Below are 23,265 nucleotides of genomic sequence, written 5' to 3'. Positions count from 1 at the left end.
CACTCCTCAGGAGACCTTATGCTTCTTCAAGAGCAGAGAGAGTATTTCTTTTCAATTTTGTCTCTCCAGCCCTTAGAACGGCACTTGGCACATAGTGGTAGCCCAATGAATGCCTGCTCCTTTCTGCTCCCTCTCTGGGGGCAGTGTAGAGGCACGGTTAAGAGCATGACTCTTGGAGCCTCAGTTCCTTATTTGCTGTGTGACTTGGGGAAAATTAATTAATCTCTCTGAGCTTCAAGTTCCTCATCTGGAAAATGGGAAGAACAACAATGGGTACTGTGACGATGATCTGTGTAAAGCACTCAGCACTGTCACTGTGCGTGACACATGGGAAGATGTCAATAAATGCAGCTACTATATATAAGTTAATATGTAACTGAGTGGTGACACTCAAGTCTGTCTGGCACATGCACCAGTGCTACTTAGATCCCAATACCTGTCAGTTGATTTGAAAAGTTCAGGCATCAGTGTTGTAAGAATATGGATTTCACTCCTTAACCAACTTACGATGCTTTGTAGTTGGAAGAGAGGTCGCTTGTTGACATGCTGAGAAGTACATTTAATGCCCTCAAAACAGAGTAAAAATTGTCTCTGAAGCCTGATACAGGTGGGTCTACTGTGGTCAAAAGGACAAGGGGCTAACAAGTCTTGGATTCATGCTTGAAGCTTGTTGCTTACTGGCTTCCCTGTCCCCCTACCTGAACTTTTGAAACTTGAAACTCTCCTGTCACTGAGGCGGGAAGCCCCATAAAAAGACCGGCAGGACCTCCAAGCAGGACCACTACTCTCCTGCCAGCACCATCCAGTTCCCTGGCCCAGAGGCTCTATCTCACTTTTTGCCTCTGAAACGGCTTACTTACCCCTAAAATTCTATTGGTTCTCTGAGCTCACTTCTGATTGGTTATTTCCTTCACTCCTGATTGGTCCACTTCCCTAACTTCTGATTGGTCCATTTGTAGTACTTCATTTGCATGGAGCTCACCCATGCAAATGGGAGCTCACATGGTTATTTCTCTCACTCCTGACTGGTCTATTTCTACAAAGCTTGTTCCTAGTTGGTCAACTTCTGTTATGCTTTATTTGCATAGGATGTTGCAAAGTGTAAAACTGGCAGCCTATAAAGGCCTGTGTAAACCTACAGACAGGGTCCAGAGCTTGGAGTGTTAACTCCTCTGGGCCCACGGGTGTAATACACCTGAGTCCTCCAGCTCTCCGAGTGCTGTTTGGTCTCGCGCCCGGATCAAGGTTGCTGTCACAACACCGGGCTGTAAGACATTTTTCTGCAACATTACCATGTTACATGTAAGGTGTTTCCAATTCTAAGCTCCACTTCCAAAGCTAAGGTGCCTGCAGCCAACTCAGGGACATTTCACAGAACCTGAGTCCCCAAGGCTGGATTGCTAACATACTTTGCTACTTCCTGGATCTGCCACATTTTCTTTGCTGAGCCCTGGGTGGTAATTTACCTCTTGATCAGAGCGAACATGTTTGTGGGCATCTCTGTTGGTGGCCAAATAGTGGTAAGGATCACTGACTCTTTCTATGTATATGCTGGGAGCCCTCTGACAGAGCTGAGGATCTGTCCCACTTCCACAAATGTTGAATGTCGAGGGCAGAGCCCCAGAGGCCTGGGGTCACCACCTCGATGGCAGCCAGGGATGGGCCTCTTTCTGCAGCCAGCTCGCCACTCCCATGCTGTCCTCAGCACACACATATGAAGACATCTTTTCTCCTTTTTTGTTGATATGCAGTCAAAATGTTAGCGTCTGGGCTCCTGCTTCCCTCTGCATTTCCAACCACCTGTTTGAATTTTGTTAGGCAGTCAGCCATGGGGACTGAGGCGTTTGAAGCTTTTAAGCTGGGACTTGGAGACTTTCTGTCGACTCCACTCCTCTGCTCTGAGGCTCTGCCAGTATTGTTAACAACATCTGCAGAGCATGTCTAACCACACATTGCAACAATCCTCTTCAGACTCAGCACTGCCTTTTCTTAGAACTTCCCTGTGCCTACAGCACATAGGTTTACTGGGGAGTCCATTGTGGACCTAATTTCTTCCTGCACTGCGTCAGTCAGTCTCCTCAGACTTGTACCTTGGCAGGGAGAGCTGGGTAGAGATGTTTGATCAGTCCAAGCGTGTCTTTCAAAAAAGACTTCAAAAGTTTTTAAAGAAATCCTGTGTCTGAAGATGATATTTTATGACCAGCTTATGGGGGCCTCCTTTACTTGCTTTTATCCAGAGAAATTTCTGGACCTCATTCTATGCATGCCAGGTTCTCTGACAGGTTACTTGCACCCAACTCCAAGTTGTAAGGTTGACCTCAAAGGAATTCCCAAACTTCCTTCTGACTTTTGGGAGATATTCTAAGGAGGTTTTCTAAAGTGTTAGGAAGAAAGGAAGTTGCGGTGGATAGTGAGTCTGAGGCTGAAAGTGGGACAGATGATGCCCTGAAAGGTAGAATCACACCTCCTGACCACACTAGGATCTGCAGCTAAATATGGGGCCCCTCAAATCAGTTCACTGAACCGAGGCTTCTGAGCAGGTGAAGTAACATATACTGTCAGTGGCAGGAAGAAACCCCTCTAAAAGAACTGAAACAGGAAGGATGTCTCTACAGAGAGAATTAGAAATTCATCCTTTCTCTAGGATCATTTCCAGAGCCCCTGGAGTACGAGACAAAGTCCTCGCCCATGTGGGTCAGTGCTCTGTGGAATGTGGTGAGCCCCTGCTTCCACCTTTGGATGCCATCTGGGGGAATATCTGGATGCTTCTGCTGTACAGTGTGTTCTGGGGTCCCCAGTGTCTCACTGTAAGGATGAAACCCAGAGAGCATGGCATTTTGTGGAGCAGAGTTCATAAGTTCTCAGATGTGCAAAAGTAAATATAAAGAGGGTCTTGGGAGATAGGAAAAGTTTAAGAGAACTGGCTGGAGTCTTGAGTCTGCTGAGGAAGATGGTGGGGAGAAATTCCCATTGCTTGGGGGAAGGAGGCATGAGGGGATTTTCAATAATGGGGATCTGTGATGTTAAATTGCAAGTTGTTTTTCTTTGCAATAAACTCTCAGTAAATTCTTCTAGACCTGTGGCTTGGGGCATGGTTTTGGGCAGTCAGGAGAAAGGAACTCTGGTGTACATTAGGATTGGTAAGGGTAGAAGAAAGAAGAGGCAGGTAAGGGAATTCATAAATGAGAGAGGATTTGGTAGGAGCAGAGATTGGAAGCCAGCAGAGGTTAGCAGAACGTATGCCTTTGGTAATTCATAGAATGATTCAGGAGAGCATTGGATTTCCCGCAGAATGTGGGCAGAGGCACTGGCACCAATTTTTGGTGCCAATTTTATTTAAATCCTAAAGCTTATAAAAATCTCACCTATACCTGAGTATATTTGGATGCACACAGCTAAAGGTCAGGAAGAAAAAGTTCAGGAAGACCATACCGAACCGTTCAGCTGCATCTAGGGAGTGTTACTTTATGCTGAGTGATTGGGAAGTTGAAGACACCTTCACTTTTTTCTCTATATATGCTTCAGTATTATTTCAATAAAAACATGTTAATTAAAAGTGTACCACTTCATAATTTAAAAATGAAAAAAATGTGCAAATTACCTACAAGCTCATCGCTCAGATGTGATAATGTTAACATTTGATGTATATTCTTCCTGATGTTTCTACCCATATGGAAATACATATACATGTGTATGTAAAAAATGAGATCATACTATACTTGTTGTGCAGCTTTTGAAACCTAATACTATATCTTAGACATCTTTCCATGTCCTCAAAATATAGATACACACCATAATCTTTTAATAGACACGTGGTACTCCACTGTGTATGTGTCCCATGGCTGATGTAACTGACTTTAAGAACATTAAAGTTGTTTCCATCTTTTTCCTACTACATACAATTAATATCCCCACAGATGCATCTTTTCACATTTTTAAAGTTATGTCTGTAAAAAACATTCTGAGAGGTAGAATTATTGGATGAAAGAGAAGTCATATTGAAAATTTTGGTAGTATTATCCAATATGCCTCCAAGAATATACCGATTTCCAGTACCCGGAGGCATCAGCACTCACATAATTTTTGAACACTTACTCTGTTCCAGACAAATAGAAGTTAGTTTTGCCCTGAGGGGGTTTACATTCTATTAGATGACTGGTTAACACATACTAAGATTTCCTATTTATTTAGCAAGCCCTTACACAATGCTTACCATGTGCCAGATAGTTTTCTAAGGATCTTATAATATTGTCAATTAATCTTCATGACAAGCCTGTAAGTCAGTACTATCACTATTTTCCTTTTGCAAATGAAAAAGCTGAAGCAAAGAAGTAACTTGTTTAAGGTCTTATGGGTGATAAGTGGTAGAGCCAGGAGTCAAACATAGCTCCGGAATCTGTGTCCTTAATCCCGCGCACAACAGGTCGTAGGCCTCTCAGCACCCAGACAGCAGAACAGTGTCTTGGACACCCCGCATTCAATCATGGAACTAACAGAGAGATTGGCTTCCATCTGCCCAGGACTATCCTTTTAGGTTTAGGGGTGAAGGACCCTCAGGGGACTCAGCTGTCCTAGTCTGGGCAGTTGCAGATAGAACAGAGGAGCAAGGATCATGGGGTTTTTCCTGGAATTTCCATTTCAAGGCTATCATTGGAGGAGACCCAGGGATAGGTAACTAGCTGAGGCCTTACAGCTGACCTAGGAAGCTGGAACTGTTTTTGGAGGTATGAGCTATGCATTGACTCTGAGGAAGAAGGAAAGTTGGGAGGGGCGGGGAGAGAGAGAGTTAAATGGAAACGCCAGCTTGAACAGAGGTCAAAAGGCCAGAGTACAGGGCATGAGGGTGTGTGGTTGGGTTATCCTGGTAGTGAGTAGTAAACCATGACTGGACAGCAAGTTGCAGATGAGGTTAGGTGGGAGATGGGAAAGATAGCTGGTTTCAAATCTTGGAAAGCTCTGAGCCCAGGCAAGGAGTTGGACTGGGGACGATGGGAAGCCATGATATTTTAAAGCAGAGAAGTGACTTGAGCAGAGCTGTGCCTTAGGAATATCTTGCAGGAAGCATGGAAAGATTTATGGGAGGATAGGCAGACTAGATGGGAGATCTCTGCAATGGTCTGAGCTAGAGGCAGTTGGTGTTTGATTTAAGGCAGAGGTAATTTGAGCATAAAGATGAGAATAATGGAAAGTCAATGCGAAGATGAAACTGAGAAATTTGCATGGCTGAATTTTGTGGGGCTGGAGGGAGAGCACGTAAGGAGAAAATATGATTTCGTGATTTTTCAGCCTGAGTATTTGGGAAGCTGCTCCTGTCCTTAACTGAGATGGAAAACCCAGGAGGAAGATAGATTGAATATTAGGATAAAAGTTAGAGACTTCTGTTTTGGATTTGTTGATTTAAAGCTTTGTGAGATACCCAGATAAAAGAACAAAGCAGCAGAAGGAAATGCATGTTTGGAGCTAGGGAGAGAACGTAGTCTGGAAGGAGAGTCCTGGGAGACACCAGCTTGGGGGACAGCTCTGAAGCAGGGAGAACACCCAGAGCAGGAAGAGCAGAGGACAAAGGCTGGTCCTTAAGAAGTGCCTCCATTTAGGGGAGTGGCTCTCAACCTCAGCCCCATGCTAGAATCACCTGGAGACCATAAGAGCTCCTGACGCCTAGGTCCCACCCCCAGGTAGTCTGATTTCATTGACCTGGTATCAGACATTTTAAAGCTCTCCAGGTAATTATACTGTGAGACTATCATAGAGGGCTATTGATTGAAGTGATTACAGAAGGGGAGTAAGAGAAGGAGTTATCTCGGTAGAGCAGGCAAGAATTTAGAAGTGTTTTCATTTTTTCTATAACATTTGCAGAGTGCATAATAATAATAATAATAATAATAATAATAATAATAATAATAATAATAATAATAATAATAATATACCAGCTATTGAAGGCTTTACTCTGTCAGGCCCTGTGCTGAGTGATTTACACACATTATTTCATTTGAATGCTCAGACAACACATCTCTATCCCCTTTTGGGGGTAAAGAAACTAAGAATCAGAGAAGTTAAGAAACTGTCAAAAGTCACACATCTAAGTAAGTGGGGAAATCAGACTTTAAATCTGGTATCGAATGACTTCAAAACCACTGGAGTTAATCACTGTGGTAAGCTGTCCACTCCCTGCTAGAGCTTGTTCTTGAAAATCTTAAGGGCCTTATAGTCTGATGGGTATACTACAGTCACACACAGTAAGGTGAGTGCTGTCATAAAGGAATGTACAAAGTGCAATGGGTACTGAGAGGAGGACTCTCACAGCCACCTGGAGGACTCAGCAAAGCTTTGCCTAGGAGCTAATGTCCAGGGGAACATTTCCCACTTATTACTGCACTTGGAAACAGGCTCTGCCTCTCGATAGGAGGGTGGCGTGTGTGTACAGGGAGGAAAGAATTGATGGTGGCCACTTTGGAGTGAAGCAACTGCAGTTTGGATAAAAAAATGGGCACTTTTGACAGAGGCCTGGGGACTGTATTAACCTCTCTTTCAGACCCTTTGGCTCTAAGAAGGTGACCAAGCCTCTCTGGTAAATGGTAATCAGACTGGTTTCTGTCTATTTTTAAGCGTCCCTAGAACAAGAGCCACAGCTACTAAGAAGGGGGCCCTCGCCTCAGTGACCCTGAAGGATTCTGCATGGCAGAGCAGCCAGCTGAGCCAGTGGTAGCATCCACTGTCCAAGAGGAATCCCTTAGATACAGTTCGACATCTTACTTGGGAAGGCATCTCCTAAGCCATCATGAATTTACTGTATCTGGAAGGAGAAAGGACATTTAGGCTTTCAAAAATAGGAAACTAAAAGTGGGCAGCAGCCAGGGTTGCTGTCACTTTATATTTCAAAACTGAGCTCTTGCTGATGTCATTCATGACTATGTGAGTCAGAACATAATGAACCTTAAAACGGCCAGTCCAGAGGCTGCTGTTCATGCTTGTGATTTATGACAGAAATCACGAGCTGCTACATAAACATCTCTGCTTCCCTCTATGTTTGCATGAAGTTCAGGGGGAAAAGAGAAGCTGAACTGTTTGTCAGACATGGTCAACAAAACTGTGGTCTTAGAGGGAACCAAGTTTTCCTATCCTGGGGAGTGGCCAAGACGTGGAGTAGTAATATGCTGAGCTCACCTTATCCCACACCAAAATAACAACAATTTACAGAGCAACTATTGATGAGAACAAATTGAAGACTAGGAGAAAAGATTCTCCATAACTAAAGATATAAAGAAGGGATGAAATGAGATAGGTAGCAGGGGTAGAAATGTGGTGTAGTCAAGACCTACACCCCAGGTGGTTAACCCATAAACAAAAGAACACTTGCAACTGCAGAGGTCCTCCCCAAGGAGCAAGAGGTTCGAGCCTCACAGCAGGCTTCCCAGCATGGGGGTCCTGCAATGGGAAGGCAAGTCCCCATAGGTCTGGCTTTGAAGGCCAGTGGGGCCTGCATATATGAGAGCCAGAGGGCAGTAGGGAATAAAATCCAGTCTTAAAGGGCACTCAGAATCTCACTTGCTCCAAGTCCCAGCACAGGGGCAGTAATTTGCAAGGACCCAGGGTCATACCCACTTTCTGATCTTAGATATCTTCACAGAGAGGGAGGATGCAATAGGGACTCCCTGTAGGAAGAGAGATGATAGTGGGAGCCATTTCAGGGAGCTCATTCCACCACAAGGACACAGGTGCTGACAAGTGCCATTTTGGAGTTGTCCCTCTAGCCTACTAGTGCTTATGGCTTATTCATCACAGGGCCCCATGAGCTCCCATTCAGCCACCCTGGGACCTGGCCCAGCCCACTAGCAGCTGCCTCAGCATGAGGCAGTGCCTGGTAGTGAATGGGGCTGGGGGCCAGCCCCATCTATCAGGACAAGTAGTTGACTCTGCCACAACAGAAGGGCTCAAGCAACCCACTTAAGGGGCACCCCTAAAGCATGTAGCTCTGGTGACCAGAAGGGAGTATGCTGCTGGATCCCACAGGATGTCTTCTACATAAAGTCACTTCTCTAAGATTGGGAAATGTAAGTGACCTATTTAATGCTTAAAAACAGAGAATTAGGCAAAATGAAATGACAGAGGAATGTGTTCCAAATGAAAGAATAAGATAAAACCCTAGAAGAATAACTAAATGAAGTGGAGGTAAGCAATTTGTCTGACAAAGAGTTCAAGGAAATGATCATAAAGATGCTCAATGAACTTGGGAGAAGAAGGGATGAACACAGTGGGAAGTTTAACAAAGATTTAGAAAATATAAAGAAGAACCAAACAGAGTGAAGACTATATAATAAATGAAATAAAAAATATACCACAGAGAATCATCAGTAGATTACGTGATACAAAGAAACAGATCAGTGAACTAGAGCACAGACTAGTGGAAATTACCCAAGCTGAGTAGAAAGAAGAATTTAAAAAAATGAAGATAGTTTTAGAGACCTATGGGACAACATCAAGCATACTAACATTTTCATTATAGGGGTCTCAGAGAAGAAGAGAGAGAAGAAGGAGCAGAGAACTTATTTGAAGACATAATAGCTCAAAAAAATTTCTAACTTGGGAAAGGAAATAGACATCCAGGTCCAGAAAGCACAGAGTGTCCCCCAAAAAGATCAACCCAAAGAAGATCACACCGAGACACACTGTAATTAAAATGGCAAAAATTAAACATAAAGACAGTATCTTAAAATCAGTAAGGAAAAAGCAACTAGGTACATACAAGGGAACTCAGATAAGACTATAGCTCATTTTCAACAGAAACTCTGTAGGCCAGAAAGGAGTGGCACAATATATTTAAAGTGATGAAAGGAAAACCCTACAGCCAAAAATACTCTCCCCTGCAATGCTATCATACAGATTTGAAGGAGACATCAAGAATTTCACAGATAAGCAAAGGTTCAGCTCCACTAAACTGTCTTTACAAAAAATGTTGTAGGGACTTCTTTAAACAGTGAAGAAAAAACCATAACTAGAAATACAAGATTTAGCAAAGGAAAAATCTCATTGGTAAAGGCAAATATACAGTAAAGGTGGTAGGCCAACCACTTATAAATCTAGTAAGAAGGTAAAATACGAAGGTAGTAACATTATCTATATCCACAGTAAGTAGTTGAGGGACACACGAAACAAAAAAAAAAAAAGTAAAATATGATGTAAAAAACATTGAATATGGGAGTGGGAGTAAAAATAAAGGGCTATGAGAATGAATTTGCACTTAAGAGATCATTAACATAATTATATATGTATATATGTATAAATCATAACTATCTATCCATCTATCTGTTAACTACATGGTAACCACAACACAAAAAAGAGAAAGGAATCCAAGCACAACACCTAAGATAGTTGTCAGATCATAAGGGAAGAGAGCAAAAGAAGAAGAAAGGAACAAAAGAGAACTATAAAAAAACCTGAAAACAATTAACCAAACTTCACCAAGCACATACCTAATAATAATTACTTTAAATGGACTAAATGCTCCAATCAAAGGACATAGAGTGGCTGAATGGGAAAAAAGAGAGTGAGACACACACAGAGACATACACACACATATATGTATATATTTCCTACAAGAGACTCACTTCAGACATAAAGACCCACACAAACTGAAACTGAGGGGATGAAAAAAGATACTATATGCAAATGGAAATGAAAAGAAAGCCGGGGTAGCAAAACTTACATCAGACAAAATTGACTTTGTATATTTATTTATGAAAATTTGTTTATTTATTTTTAAACTGAGGTATAATTGCTTTATAATATTATATGAATTTCAGGTGTACAACATAGCTATTCAAAATTTTATAGATTATATCCCATTTAAAGTTGTTATAAAATATTGGTTGTATTCCCTGTGCTGTGCAATATAGCTTATTTATTTTATAAGTAGTAGCTTGTAACTCTTTATTATCATTATCATTATTATTATTATTTTTCTCTCTTTTTTAATGAGGTAGGGTAATTGAGTTTATTTATTTATATGTGGAGGTGGTACTGGGGTTTGAACCCAGGACCTTGTACATGCTAAGCATGCACTTTATTGCTTGAGCTATACCCTCCCCTGTAGCTTGTAACTCTTAATCCCCTACCCCTATATTGCCCTTCCCCTTTCCCTCTCCTCATTGGTCACCACTAGTTTGTTCTCTATATCTGTGGGCTTGTTTCTGTTTTACTATATTCATTCACTTCTTTTATTTTTTAGATTCCACATATAAGTGACAACACACAGTATTTGTCTTTCTCTGGACAAAACAGACTTTAAAACCAAGACTGTGAAAAGAGACAAAGAAGATTACATGATGATAAAGTGATTATTCCAACAAGAATATATAACAATTGTAGATATATATGCAACCAATATAGGAGCACCTAAATACATAAAGCAAATATTAGCAGACATAAAAGGAGAAATTGACAGACACAATAATAGTTGGGAACTTTAGCACCCTGCTTACATCAATTGGCATATCATCCAGATATAGAATCAAGAGGAATCACTGACCTTAAATGACATATTGGACCAGTTAGATTTCATAGATATATATAGAACATTTTTCCAGCCAAATATTCTTTTCCAGTGCACACAGAACATTCTCCAAGATAAGTCACACGCTAGGCCACAAAACAAGTCTCAGTAAATTTAAGAAGATTGAAATGCCAAGCATTTTTTCTGACCACAATGCTGTAAGAGTGGAAATCAACAATAGGAAAACAGCAAAAAACCCAAAAAACACCCCCCCAGGTTAAACAATATGCTACTAAACAACCAGTGAGCAGTGGGTTACTGAAGTAATCAAAGAGGAAATAAAAAAATACTTGGAGACGAAAATGAAAGCACAATGATCCAAAATATATGGGATATAGCAAAAGCAGTTCTAAGAGGGAAGTTTATAGCAATATAATCTATCACAGGAAATAAGAAAAATCTCAAATTAACAACCTAAACTTACAGCTAAAGTAACTAGGAAAGAGGAACAAGCAAAACCCAAAGTTAGTAGGAAGAAACAATAAAGATCAGAGCATAAATAAATGAAATGGAAACTAGAAAAAAGAAAACATCAATAATGAAGAGCTAATTCTTTGAAAAGATAAACAACATTGATAAACCTTTATCCACACTCATTAAGAGAAAAAGAGAGAGGGCCCAAATAAATAAAATCAGAAGTGAAAAATAAGTTACAACCAACACCACATAAATACAAAAAATTTTAACAGATTACTATAGACATTTATATGCCAATATAATAAGTAACCTAGAAGAAATAGATATATTCCTACAAGCATACATTTTCCCAAGACTGAACTAGAAAGAAACAGAACATAAGAGCAGCAATGAGCTCTGCCACTCTCGCTCAGGGGTCCCCGCGCCAGAAATGCAGCAGCACTCCCTTCGCCCACGCCCACCGCGCCCTTGCTCGCCTCTCCTCCCGGAGCCGGTCCACGCCACCGCAGCCGCCCAGACCACCGCCACCCTCTGCAGCCATGTCCACCAGGTCCGTGTCCTCGTCCTCTTACCGCAGGATGTTTGGCGGCCTGGGCACAGCGAGCCGGCCGAGCTTCAGCTGGAGCTACGTGACCACGTTCACCCGCACCTATAGCCTGGGCAGTGCTCTGTGCCCCAGCACCAGCCGCACCCTCTACACCTCGTCCCCGGGGAGCTTGTATGCCACACGCTCCTCGGCCATGTGCCTTCGAAGCAGTGTGCCCGGCGTGCGGCTGCTGCAGGACTCGGTGGACTTCTCTCTGGCCGACGCCATCAACACCGAGCTCAAGAATACCCGCACCAATGAGAAGGTGGAGCTGCAGGAGCTGAATGACCGCTTCGCCAACTACATCGACAAGATGCGCTTCCTGGAGCAGCAGAACAAGATCCCGCTGGCCGAGCTCGAGCAGCTCAAAGGCCAGGGCAAGTCGCGCCTGGGGGACCTCTAGGAAGAGGAGATGTGCGAGCTGCGCCGGCAGGTGGATCAGCTCACCAATGACAAGGCCCGCGTCGAGGTGGAGCGCGACACCCTGGCCGAGGACATCATGAGGCTCCGGGAGAAACTGCAGGAGGAGATGGTCCAGAGGGAGGAGGCCGAGAGAACCTTGCAGTCTTTCAGACAGGATGTTGACAATGCTTCTCTGGCACGTCTTGACCTGGAGCGTTAAGTGGAATCCTTGCAAGAGGAGATTGCCTTCTTGAAGAAACTCCACGATGAGGAAATCCAGGAGCTGCAGACCCAGATTCAGGAACAGCAAGTCCAAATCGGTGTGGACGTCTCCAAGCTTTACCTCACGGCTGCCCTGCGTGACGTCCATCAGCAGTACGAGAGAGTGGCCGCCAAGAACCTTCAGGAGGCCGAGGAGTGGTACAAGTCCAAGTTTGCCGACCTCTCTGAGGCTGCTAACCACAACAACGATGCCCTGCGCCAGGCGAAGCAGGAGTCCAATGAGTACCAGAGACAGGCGCAGTTTCTGACCTGTGAAGTGGATGCACTCAAAGGGACTAACGAGTCTCTGAAACGCCAGATGCGTGAAATGGAAGGGAACTTTGCCGTGGAAGCTGCTAACTACCAAGACACTATTGGCCGCCTGCAGGATGAGATTCAGAACATGAAGGAAGAGATGGCGTGTCACCTTTGCGAATACCAAGACCTGCTGAATGTCAAGATGGCCCTTGACATCGAGATTGCCAGCTATAGGAAGCTGCTGGAAGGAGAGGAGAGCAGGATTTCTCTGCCTCTTCTAAACTTTTCTTCCCTGAACCTAAGGGAAACCAATCTGGATTCACTTCCTCTGGTTGACACCCATTCCAAAAGGACACTTCTGATTAAGATGGTGGAAACCAGAGATGGACAGGTTATCAATGAAACTTCCCAGCATCATGATGATCTGGAATAAAAACTGCACATAGTGCAGCAAAATACGACCAGCAAGAATGAAAAAAGAAATTCATATCTTAAAGAAACTGCTTTCAAGTGCCTTTCTGTAGTTTTTTCAGGAGTGCAAGATAGATTTGGAATAGGAATAAGCTCTAGTTCTTAAGAACCAACACTTGTAAGAGATTAAGAAAAAAGTTTACAACATAATCTAGTTTACTGAAGGAGCCTTGTGCTAGAATACTTTTTAAAAAGTATTTTTGAATACCATTAAAACTGCTTTTTTCCAAAAAGTGTCTGATCCAACTTGTTTCTGCTTCAAGAAATCTTTGGAAAACTCAAAAACAAAAACAAAAACAAAACAAAAAACAAACAAAAAAAAAACAATGACCAGTAACAAAGTTGAATCAGTAATAAAAAAAAAAATTCCCCAAAATAAAAGTACAGGACCAGATGGCTTCACAGGTAAAGTCTACCAAACATTTAAGGAATAGTTAACACATATCCTTCTCAAACTATTCCAGAAAATTGCAGAGAAAGTAACACTCCTGAACACATTCTCTGGGGCTAGCATCACTCTGATACCAAAATTAGACAAAGGCACCACAAATAAAATTACAGGCAAATATCTCTGATGAACATAGATGCAAAGGCTTCAACAATCTATTAGCAAATCAAATTCAACAATACATGAAAAGGATCATATACCATAATCAAGTGGGTTTTATCCCAGGTATACAAGGATGGTTCAATATTTGCAAATCAATCAGTGTGATGCACACATTAATAAACTGAAGAATAAAAATCATATGATTATCTGAATAGATACGGAAGAAGCTTTTGACAAAATTCAACATGCATTTATGATAAAAATTGTAATAAAGTTGTTAGAGAGAAAAACATACCTCGACATAATAAAGGCCATATATGATAGTCACACAACTAACATTATGCTTAATGTTGAAAAGCTGAAAGTGTTTCCTCTCAGGTCAGGAACAAGATAAGGATGTTCACTCTTGATACTGTATTCAAAATAGTTTTGGAAGACCTACCCACAGCATTCAGACAAGAAAAGGAAATAAAAGGAATCCAAACTGGAAAGGAAGAAGGAAAACTTCACTGTTTACAGATAACATGATACTATATATAGAAAATCCTGAAGATGCCACTGCAAACTATGAGAAACTAATAAATGAATTCAGTGAAGTTGCAGGATATAAAGTTAATATAAAAATATGTTGCATTTCTATATCTTTACAATGGGATACCAGAAAGAGAAATTAAGAAAACAAACCCATTTACAACTGGAGCAAAAATACTAAAATACCTAGGAATAAATTTACCCATGTTATAAGGGTATATACTCAGAAAAATATGACACCGACGAAAGAAATTGAAGATGACACAAACAGATGGAAAGATGTATCATGTTCATGGACTGGAAGAATCAATATTGCTAAAATGACCATACTATTCAAGGCAATCTATAGATACAGTGCAATGCCTATCAAAATAGAAATGAAAATTTTCACTTTTCACATTACTAGAACAAATAATTCTAAAATTTGTATGGAAACACAAAAGACCCCAAATAACCAAACAATCCTGAGAGAGAACAAAGCTGGAGCTATTACACTTCTTAACTTCAAATTATTCTACAAAGCTAAAATAACCAAAACAGTATGGCGATTGGCACAAAAAAGACATATGGATCAATGGAACATAACAGAGAGTCCAGAAATAAGCCCACACACCTTTGGTCAATCAATCTTCAACAAAGGAGGCAAGAATATACAATGGAGAAAAGAAGTCTCTTTGACAAATGATGTTGGGAAAGCTAGGCAGCTGCATGTATATCAATGAAGTTAGAATGCTCTCTCACACCACCCACAAAAATAAACTCACAATGGCCCGAAGACTTAAATATGAGATGGGACACCATAAATCTCCTAGAATAGAACATAGGAAAGCATTCTCTGACATAACTGTAGCAGTGCTTTCCTAGGTCAGTCACCCAAGGCAATAAAAATAAAAGCAAATACAAACAAATGGGACCAAATCAAATTTACAAGCTTTTGCACAGCAAAGGAAATGATACACAGAACAAAAAGACAACCTACAGACTGAGAGAAAATATTTGGAAATGATGTAACTGACAAGGGCTTAATTTCCAGAATATACAAACAACTCATACAACTCAATAACAAAAAAGCAAACAACCCGACCAAAAAATGAGCAAAAGACCTAAATAGGCATTTCTCCAAAGAAGACATACAGATGGCCAATAGACACATGAAAAGATGATCAATATCACTAATTATCAGAGAAATGCAAATCAAAACTACAATGAAGTATCACCTCACACCATCTAAATAGCCATCATTAAAATGTCCAAAAACAATAAATGCTGGAAATGGTGTGGAGAAAAGGGGACCTTTTCTTCACTACTGGTGGGAAAGTAAATTGGTGTAGCCACTATGGAAAACAGTATGGAGGGTCTTAAAAAAACTGAAAATAGAGTTACCATAATATCTAGCAGTCTGGGCATATAGCCAGAGAAAACTCAAATTCATAAAGATTCATGCACCCCAATGTTCATCATAGCAGGACTACTTACAATAGCCAAGACATGAAAGCAAACTTAATGGTCACTGACAAATGATTGAATAAAGAAGATGTGAGATATATATATCTATCAAATGGAAAATTACTTAGTCATAAAAAGAATGACATAATGCCATTTCAGCAATGTGGATGAACCTAAAGATTATCATATTCAGTGAAGTAAGTCAGACAGAGAAAGACAAATGTCATATGATATCACTTATATGTGGAATCTAAAAATGGACACAAATGAACTTATTTACAAAACAGAAACAGACTCACAGACATAGAAACAAACCTGTGATTACCAAAGGAGAAAGAGGGAGGAAGGATAAATTAGGAGTTTGCATTTAGCAGATACAAAGTACTATATATTAAATTGATAAACAACAAGGTCCTACTGTATATCACAAGGAACTATATATACACATACAAACTGAATCACTTTGCTGTGCACCTGAAACTATCACAACTTTGTAAATCAACTATACTTCAACAAAAATCTACAACTCAGTATCAAAAAAAAAAAATCAACCGACCCGGTTTAAAAATGGGCAGAAGAATTAAACAGACTTTTTTCCAAAGAAGACATACCAATGGACAACAGATAGATGAATTGATGCTCAGCATCACTAATCATCAGGGAAATGCAAATCAAAACCACAATGTGATATCTCCTTATACTAGTCAGAATGGCTATTATTAAAAGACAACAAATAACAAGTGTTGGTGAGGATGTGGAGGAAAGGGAACCCTTGTGATGAGAATGTAAATTAGTACAGCCACTATGGAAAATGGTATGGAGTTCCTCAAAAAATTAAACAGAACTACCATAAGATCTAGCAATTCCACTCTTGGGTATTTGAAGAAAACAACATCACTGTCTTGAAAAGAGACATGCACCACTATGTTCATTGCAATGTTATTTACAATAGCCATGGTATGGCAGCAACCTCAGTGCCTAGAAATAGATAAATAAAGATGATGTGATATACATATATATGTATACACATATGTATACAGACATATATACATATACATACATATATAGACTATGTATGTGTAGACACATACATATATATGTAGAAATATTACTCAACCACAAAAAGAATGATGTCTTGCCACTTGCGACAACATAGATGAGCCCAGAGGGTATTATATTAGGTGAAATAAGTTAGACAGAGAAAGACAAATAAGTATGATTTCACTTATATGTGGAATGTAAAAAAACCAAATGAACAAACATAACAATGCAGAAACATTCATAGCTACAGGAACAAACAGGTTGTTGCCAGAGGGGAGCTGGGTGTGGGAAGGAGAGAAATAGAGGAGGGAAATTAAGAGGGACAAATGTTCAGTTACAAGATAAATGAGTCATGGTTATGAAATTTAGTGTGGGAAATAGAGCCAATAATTATGTAATATCTTTGTATGGTGACAGATGGTCATTAGACTTATCATGGTGATCATTTTGAAATGTATAGGAACACTGAGACATTATGTTTTGTACCTGGAACTAACAAAGTATTGGAGGTAAATTATACCTCAGAAACAACCAAACAAATTCCAGAGGAAGAGATAAGATCTGTGTTTACCAGAGGTGGGGAGATGTGGGGAGGAGAGATTGGATGAAGGGAGTCAAAATGTCAAACTTGCAGTTATAAGAGAGATAATTGATAGGGATGTACTGTAACAACATGCTAAATATAATGAACACTGCTGTATGTTATATATGGACATTGTTAACAGAGTAAGTCTTAAGGGTCTCATCACCTGGTAAAATTTTTCTCTCTTTCTTTAATGTAGTATCTATATGAAATGATGGATTTTCACTAAACTTATTATGGTAATTATTTCATCATATATGTAAGCCAAACCATTATGCTTTATACCTTAAACTTGTACAGTACTGCATGGCAGTTATATCTCAATAAAACTGGAAGAAAACAATTAAACAACTGGGACTATATTAAACTAAAAAGCCTTTGCATGGCAAAGGAAACTATCAAGAAAATAAAAGACTACCTACTCAATAGGAGAAGATATCTGCAAATGATATATCTGACTATGGATTAATATCCAAAATATACAAAGAACTCATGACAATATCAAAAGAATAAACTTGATTAAAAAATGTGCAGAGGGACTGTATAAATTTTTTTCCAAAGAAGACATGCAGATGGACGACACATAAAAAGATGCTCAACACCATTGTTCATCAGGGAAATGCAAATCAAAACCACAAGAGATCTTACCTACACCTTCAGAATGGCTATTTTCAAAAAGACAAGAAATAACAAGTTTTGGTGGGGGTATAGAGAAAAGGGAAACCTTGTGCATTGTTGGTGGGAATGTACATTGGTGCAGCTACCATTATGGAAATTCCTCAAAATATTAAAAATAGAACCTCCATATGATCCAGCAATTTCACTTTTGGGCATTCTTCTGAGGAAAACAACATTAATTTGACTAGATATAATCCATTCCTATGTTCATTGCAGCATTATTCACAATAGCCAAGATGTAGAAGTAGTTTTAAGTGTCCACTGGTAGATGAATGGATAAAGAAGGTGTGGTATAACTGCTTTATCCATTCATCTATATGTGTACATATATATATTATATATATATATGTATGTATGTATATATAGCACAAGGAACTATATATACACATATAAACTGAATCATTTTGCAGTGCACTAGAAACTATCACAACTATAATGTGTGTGTGTGTGTGTGTGTGCACATGCACAGTGGAATATTGCTCAGCCATAAAAAAGAATGAAATGTTGCCATTTGTAACAACTTGGATGAACCTAGAGGGTATTAAGCTAAGTGAAATGAGTTATACAGAGAAAGACAAATACAGTATGTTTTCATTTATATGTGGATTCTAAAAAACAAAACAAGTGAATAAACATAACAAAACAGAAACGGAGTCATAGATACAGAGAACAAACAGGTGGTTGCCAGAGGGGAAGATGTATGTGGGGGATAAGTGAAATAGGTGAGAGAGATTAAGAGGTACAAACTTCCAGTTACAAATTAAGTGAGTGAAGTGGTTGAAATGTACAGCATGAGGAATATAGTCAATAATAATGTAATATCTTTACATGGTGACAGATGGTAGCTAGACATATCAAGATGTTCATTTTGTGTAGAAATATCAAATCACTATGTTGTGCACATGCAACTAACAATGTTTTAAGTCAATTATATTTCCATAAAAAAAGAAAAAAGGAAAAAAAGTTTGCTCTGTACCTGTTAAGGCCTGTCCGTGACATCTGTCTGGACTTAAAATGGCACCTCTATATTAATCACACAGACTCTCCTCTCTGCTCAGTCCCTGAGGCTTCTCAAGGGAACCATCTGGTAAACAGGTAAGATTGAAGTTCCTAAAAGGCAGGGTTTTGAGAACTCTTTGTTTGAATGCAATAGCTATATCAATTTAAGACACAATTAGTGACCAAATATACAATTTTGTATAAGTGGCCCTTATCAATTTTCAGACTGTTTTTATTAAACTCCCTCTTAGTGAAACCATTCAGGGCTAAAATCTAAGACATTCAACAGAAGCATGAGGAAAAATGGCAAAATATGGTGATATATTAAAACTAATCAGACACACACAATGATGAAAATGTAAATGAGCATAAAACATCAAGGGAATACTGTAAATTCTAATGCTGACTTTTCACCAAGTGATAAGATTCATGATTTTAAAAATCTCTCAAAACATTTTTTTCAACAATCACTGACCATCCACTGTAGGTCATGCACTATGCTAGGTGCTAAAGGTTCTGATGTGAACTAGATAGAAAGTCCCTGCCTTTGGGAAACTTACAGTCTAGTGGAGGAAAATAGGGAATAAATGTAGCTCTGTGTGGGAAACTTATAGTCTAGTGGAGGAAAATAGGGAATAAATGTAGCTCTGTGAGGGGTACAAGATGCTATGATTGCTGAGAGCTTGGAAGGTTTCCTCTGAGAGGAGGCTCTGTGATAACCGTGTTAGGTGAATGATGAGACTAGTGAATGTGTTGAGGATTTAATGGAAGGGGAGACCCAGCAGACAGCTCTTCTAAGAGGCTTGAGGAAGTCCAGAGGGGAAAAGTAAGGGCACCTTTGGAGGGGAATTCTAGGAGGAGGCAGGATTTTTAAAGATTAAGTAGACCTAAGTTCACTTAACTGTAGATGTGAAGGAAGTCAGAAAGAGAGAGAGAGAGAGAGAGAGGAAGAGAGAGAGAGAGGAGAGATTAATTGTAGGTTCCAAGAGGGTGAGAAGAATTGATTGACAAGTGAGAGGGCATCCAGTTCAAAGGTGGAAAGATTTTTTAGCCAGAATTCTGTGGTTGAACCCACCCAGGTTACCCAATCTCTTTCCTGTTCTCTCAGTTTTGAAGGGTTAGGGCTCTTACTGCAGTTGCTACTTCCATATCTTGAAATTTCCAAATACTTAGTTAAAAGTTTTTATAGTAAGTTCCTCTTTTTCACAAATAACTGCTATGATCTGTGTCTCCTGACTGGACCCTGTCTGATAGCTAGTAATCTTTTTTAGGGGAACTTTAGGCTTGTTTCTGGCTGGAATTGAGGATCCTCTGGGGCTGGGACAGACTGCCTTTCAAGCCTTCCATTCCAGGGTCATCTTGTTTCCAGCCATGGAAATTCCTGGTCAGTCACACTAACCAAGACTCTCAGCTTCTCTGACTCTCTCTCCTCTTTTCCACTGGGCACAGGGAACCTTCTGGGTCTCCACTATGTCAGGTGTAATCTGCAAGGAACCAGGGGACATTCTTTGCCGTTTTCTGTCTGGAACCCCTGCTGCTGTCTCTTTACTGTCCTGCCCATGTCTTGTGCTGCGTGTGACCTAGATGGGATTCTCAATTTCTAATGTCAATCAATCAGACTGGGATTTCAAAATCTGTAGATACTGACAGGCATATGCAGAATACATAAACAGGATTATACTGTATAGCACAGGGAAATATATACAAGATCTGGTGGTAGCTCATGGTGAAAAAGAATGAGACAATGAATATATGTATGTTCATGTATGACTGAAAAAGTGTGCTCTACACTGGAAATTGACACGACATTGTAAACTGACTAAAACTCAATTAAAAAAAAAGCACATTGGTCCACCTGCTTACAGATATACCCAAACTCCTGGGGGATCCTCTCATATTTTCTTCCCTTTCCCTTGCTTTACTCTCATTAATCAGAGGACTCTCAACCCTCTTACATGTTTCATATTCTGTCAACTCTTGTCTCTCATTTCCAGGCCTCTTTATCTTGCCTTTAGTCAGAGAGAAGAAAAATCAGTCCTCTCAATTCATACATGCCCTCCAGTGATTTGCCTCATTTGGCCCACTGTCCACTGTACCTACCACCTTGGGGCCTACCTCCAGCCCTTCCTTAGAAAAGGTTCTTTGTACGGGTTTTCTGGAAACATGCTATTTAATGTCTCAAATTACCAGCTGGCTACAAATGAATATGCCATGTATTAATCTTTATTATATTATGCTTCTAGTGATGCTGTGTCAGGCAGAAAGTAGAAAGTAGAATGATGTAAGCTCAAGAACCCAACAAATCTGTCACATGGCCTGGCATTTAGATTCTCCCAGCCTGCTTTGTGGATTTCATCTCACTGTGACAGAGCCCTCAAGGAGAGTGCAGTAAGCACCCTCAAGCACTCTAGCCAAAGCCTAACCCTTCCATTCCAACCAAAAAAGTATCCAGCTCTGCCTCTTTCCCACAGTACCCTTTCTGCCCCAGATGCTAATTGCATTTAAGTAATCCACAAGTGAAAAGCCCACACAGAATTCCATTTTAATTAGCATACCACAGTCTTTGTGCAAGTTTGCTCTCAGAAGAGTCCCACTGCAACTGCGTGGTGATGCTAATGACAGGGCCCCTTGATGTTTTCTCGATAGCTTTTAGCTGCAAAAGCATTTGGGCAGAATGCCATGAGCATCTCGCCTAACTGTGTTACTGGGGAACACTTGATTGGCCAGAAGTTGATCCTCCTATAACTTTTCTGAGTTTCTTTGCATTTACTTTTTTTGAACCTCAGATGTGCCACTTCTTATCAGGATGCTGTGAAAGGTACAAGTGCCTAGGATGAAAAGAATTAGACTGTGGACTGTTCTCTTTCCTCTGTGCTGTGAAAAGTTCAATGCTGAAAATTGACCTTAGTTTTTAAATTAATTAATTAGTTAATTTTTACTGAACTATAGTTGATTTATAAAATTGTGTTAGTCTCAGGTGTGTAGCTTGGTGATTCAGTTATTTTTTAATGATAATATTCCATTTTAGATTATATTCCATTTTACAAGATCTTGAATATAATTCCCTGTGTATACAGTAAATCCTTGTTGCTTTTCTATTTTAAGCATTATAGTTTGTATCTGTTAGTCCCATACTCCTAACTTGTCCCCCTCCCCGCCCTCTCCTCTTTGGTAACCATAAGTTTGTCCTCTATGTCTCTGAGTCTGTTTCTGTTTTGTAAATATGTTCATTTGTGTCATTTTTTAGGTTCTACATATAAATGATATCACATATTTGTCTTTGTCTGACTTGTTTCACTACATATAATATTCTCTAGGTCCATCCATGTTGCTGCAAATGGCAATATTTTATTCTTTTATATGGTTGAGTAATATTCCACCAGGAAGAAACCAACCCTTGATCTCAGAATTTTAGCCTCCAGAATTGTGAGGAAATAAGTTTCTGTTGCATAAGCCACCAGTCCATGGTACTTTGTTATGTAGCTGAGCTGACTAATAAACTCCCCAAGTAATGTGAATGTGTAGTCATAGCTGAGTACCAGTGGACTAGTACAGAGCCTGGAACTCAACAGAAGCTGCTCAGTTGGTTTTTTTGAATGAAGGATTGGGTTATCTGATTCTTTCCAGTGCTCTTGCCACAAGACCAGGTCCACAAAGATCCAAATTCATCAGAATAACTTACAAATAGTTGTCATGTCCCAGTGCTACATCCACTTACTTCCTGTATTCTCTGTTCAAGCCAAGCTAGTTTCCTCACTATTTCTAATGCTTTAAGATTTTTTCCTCTGGGTATCTTCTCTTTGTCCTGTCTGGCTTGCTCTTGCTTTTCTCACCTGTTTCAAATGCTACCTGTCCTTTAAGCTTTCCTCTCTACCCTAGTTGAAGCTGTGCCTCCCCGCTTTGGCTCCTGTAACCACTATCACTGTGAAGTGTGAAATTAACTTGGCATTTAAATATGCACTGCTCTTGAAAATCATTCTATTGTCTACTTGAACTGCCACCACCCTCATTTGGGTAATGCTGCCTCACATCTCTCTGTTGTTAAAGCCTCAAGTTCAATTGGCTGCTAAGTGTCTTCATCCACACTTCTGATGCATGCAAGTTCTCAATTCAATTCATCATCTCAGTTCCAAACTTCTCCATCATCCCATATTTCCAGTTTCTGATAAGGACATCTCCATTTTCTAGCAGAGGACTTTCAGACTTCTTTGAATGAAACCCATAGTAAGAAATACATTTTATATTATGATTCATAAAAATTGCAAGAGATAGTACTTGCCCATGATGCACTATTCTGTTACTTTTTTTCTTTATTTGAATAATTGCCATAGAAGTTTTTTGAAGTCAGACTGATCATTCATTCATTTATACAACTAATAGTTATTTAATGCCTGTATATGTCTAGTATTGTAGATGCTGGTGAGACAATAAGGAAAACAGACACAATTCCTTGAGTTTATTACTTTGTCAAGGAGACAGGCCTTAAAGTTTTA

At 40.0% G+C, this 23,265-nt stretch overlaps 1 protein-coding gene across 1 annotated transcript; it reads left to right on the top strand.

Moving 5' to 3' along the window:
• The first annotated feature begins 11,450 nt into the window (after positions 1–11,450).
• LOC102541802 (vimentin) lies at positions 11,451–13,213 on the top strand. Its single transcript, XM_072940020.1, is given in 1 exon segment — positions 11,451–13,213. A coding segment is annotated over 1 exon segment (1,401 nt). The 5' UTR covers positions 11,451–11,505; the 3' UTR covers positions 12,907–13,213.
• Positions 13,214–23,265: the final 10,052 nt, after the last annotated feature.

This window comes from Vicugna pacos, chromosome 16 (assembly GCF_048564905.1).
Source record: "Vicugna pacos chromosome 16, VicPac4, whole genome shotgun sequence".
Taxonomy (NCBI): Eukaryota; Metazoa; Chordata; class Mammalia; order Artiodactyla; family Camelidae; genus Vicugna; species Vicugna pacos.
This window is presented reverse-complemented; position numbering and strand designations above follow the sequence as displayed.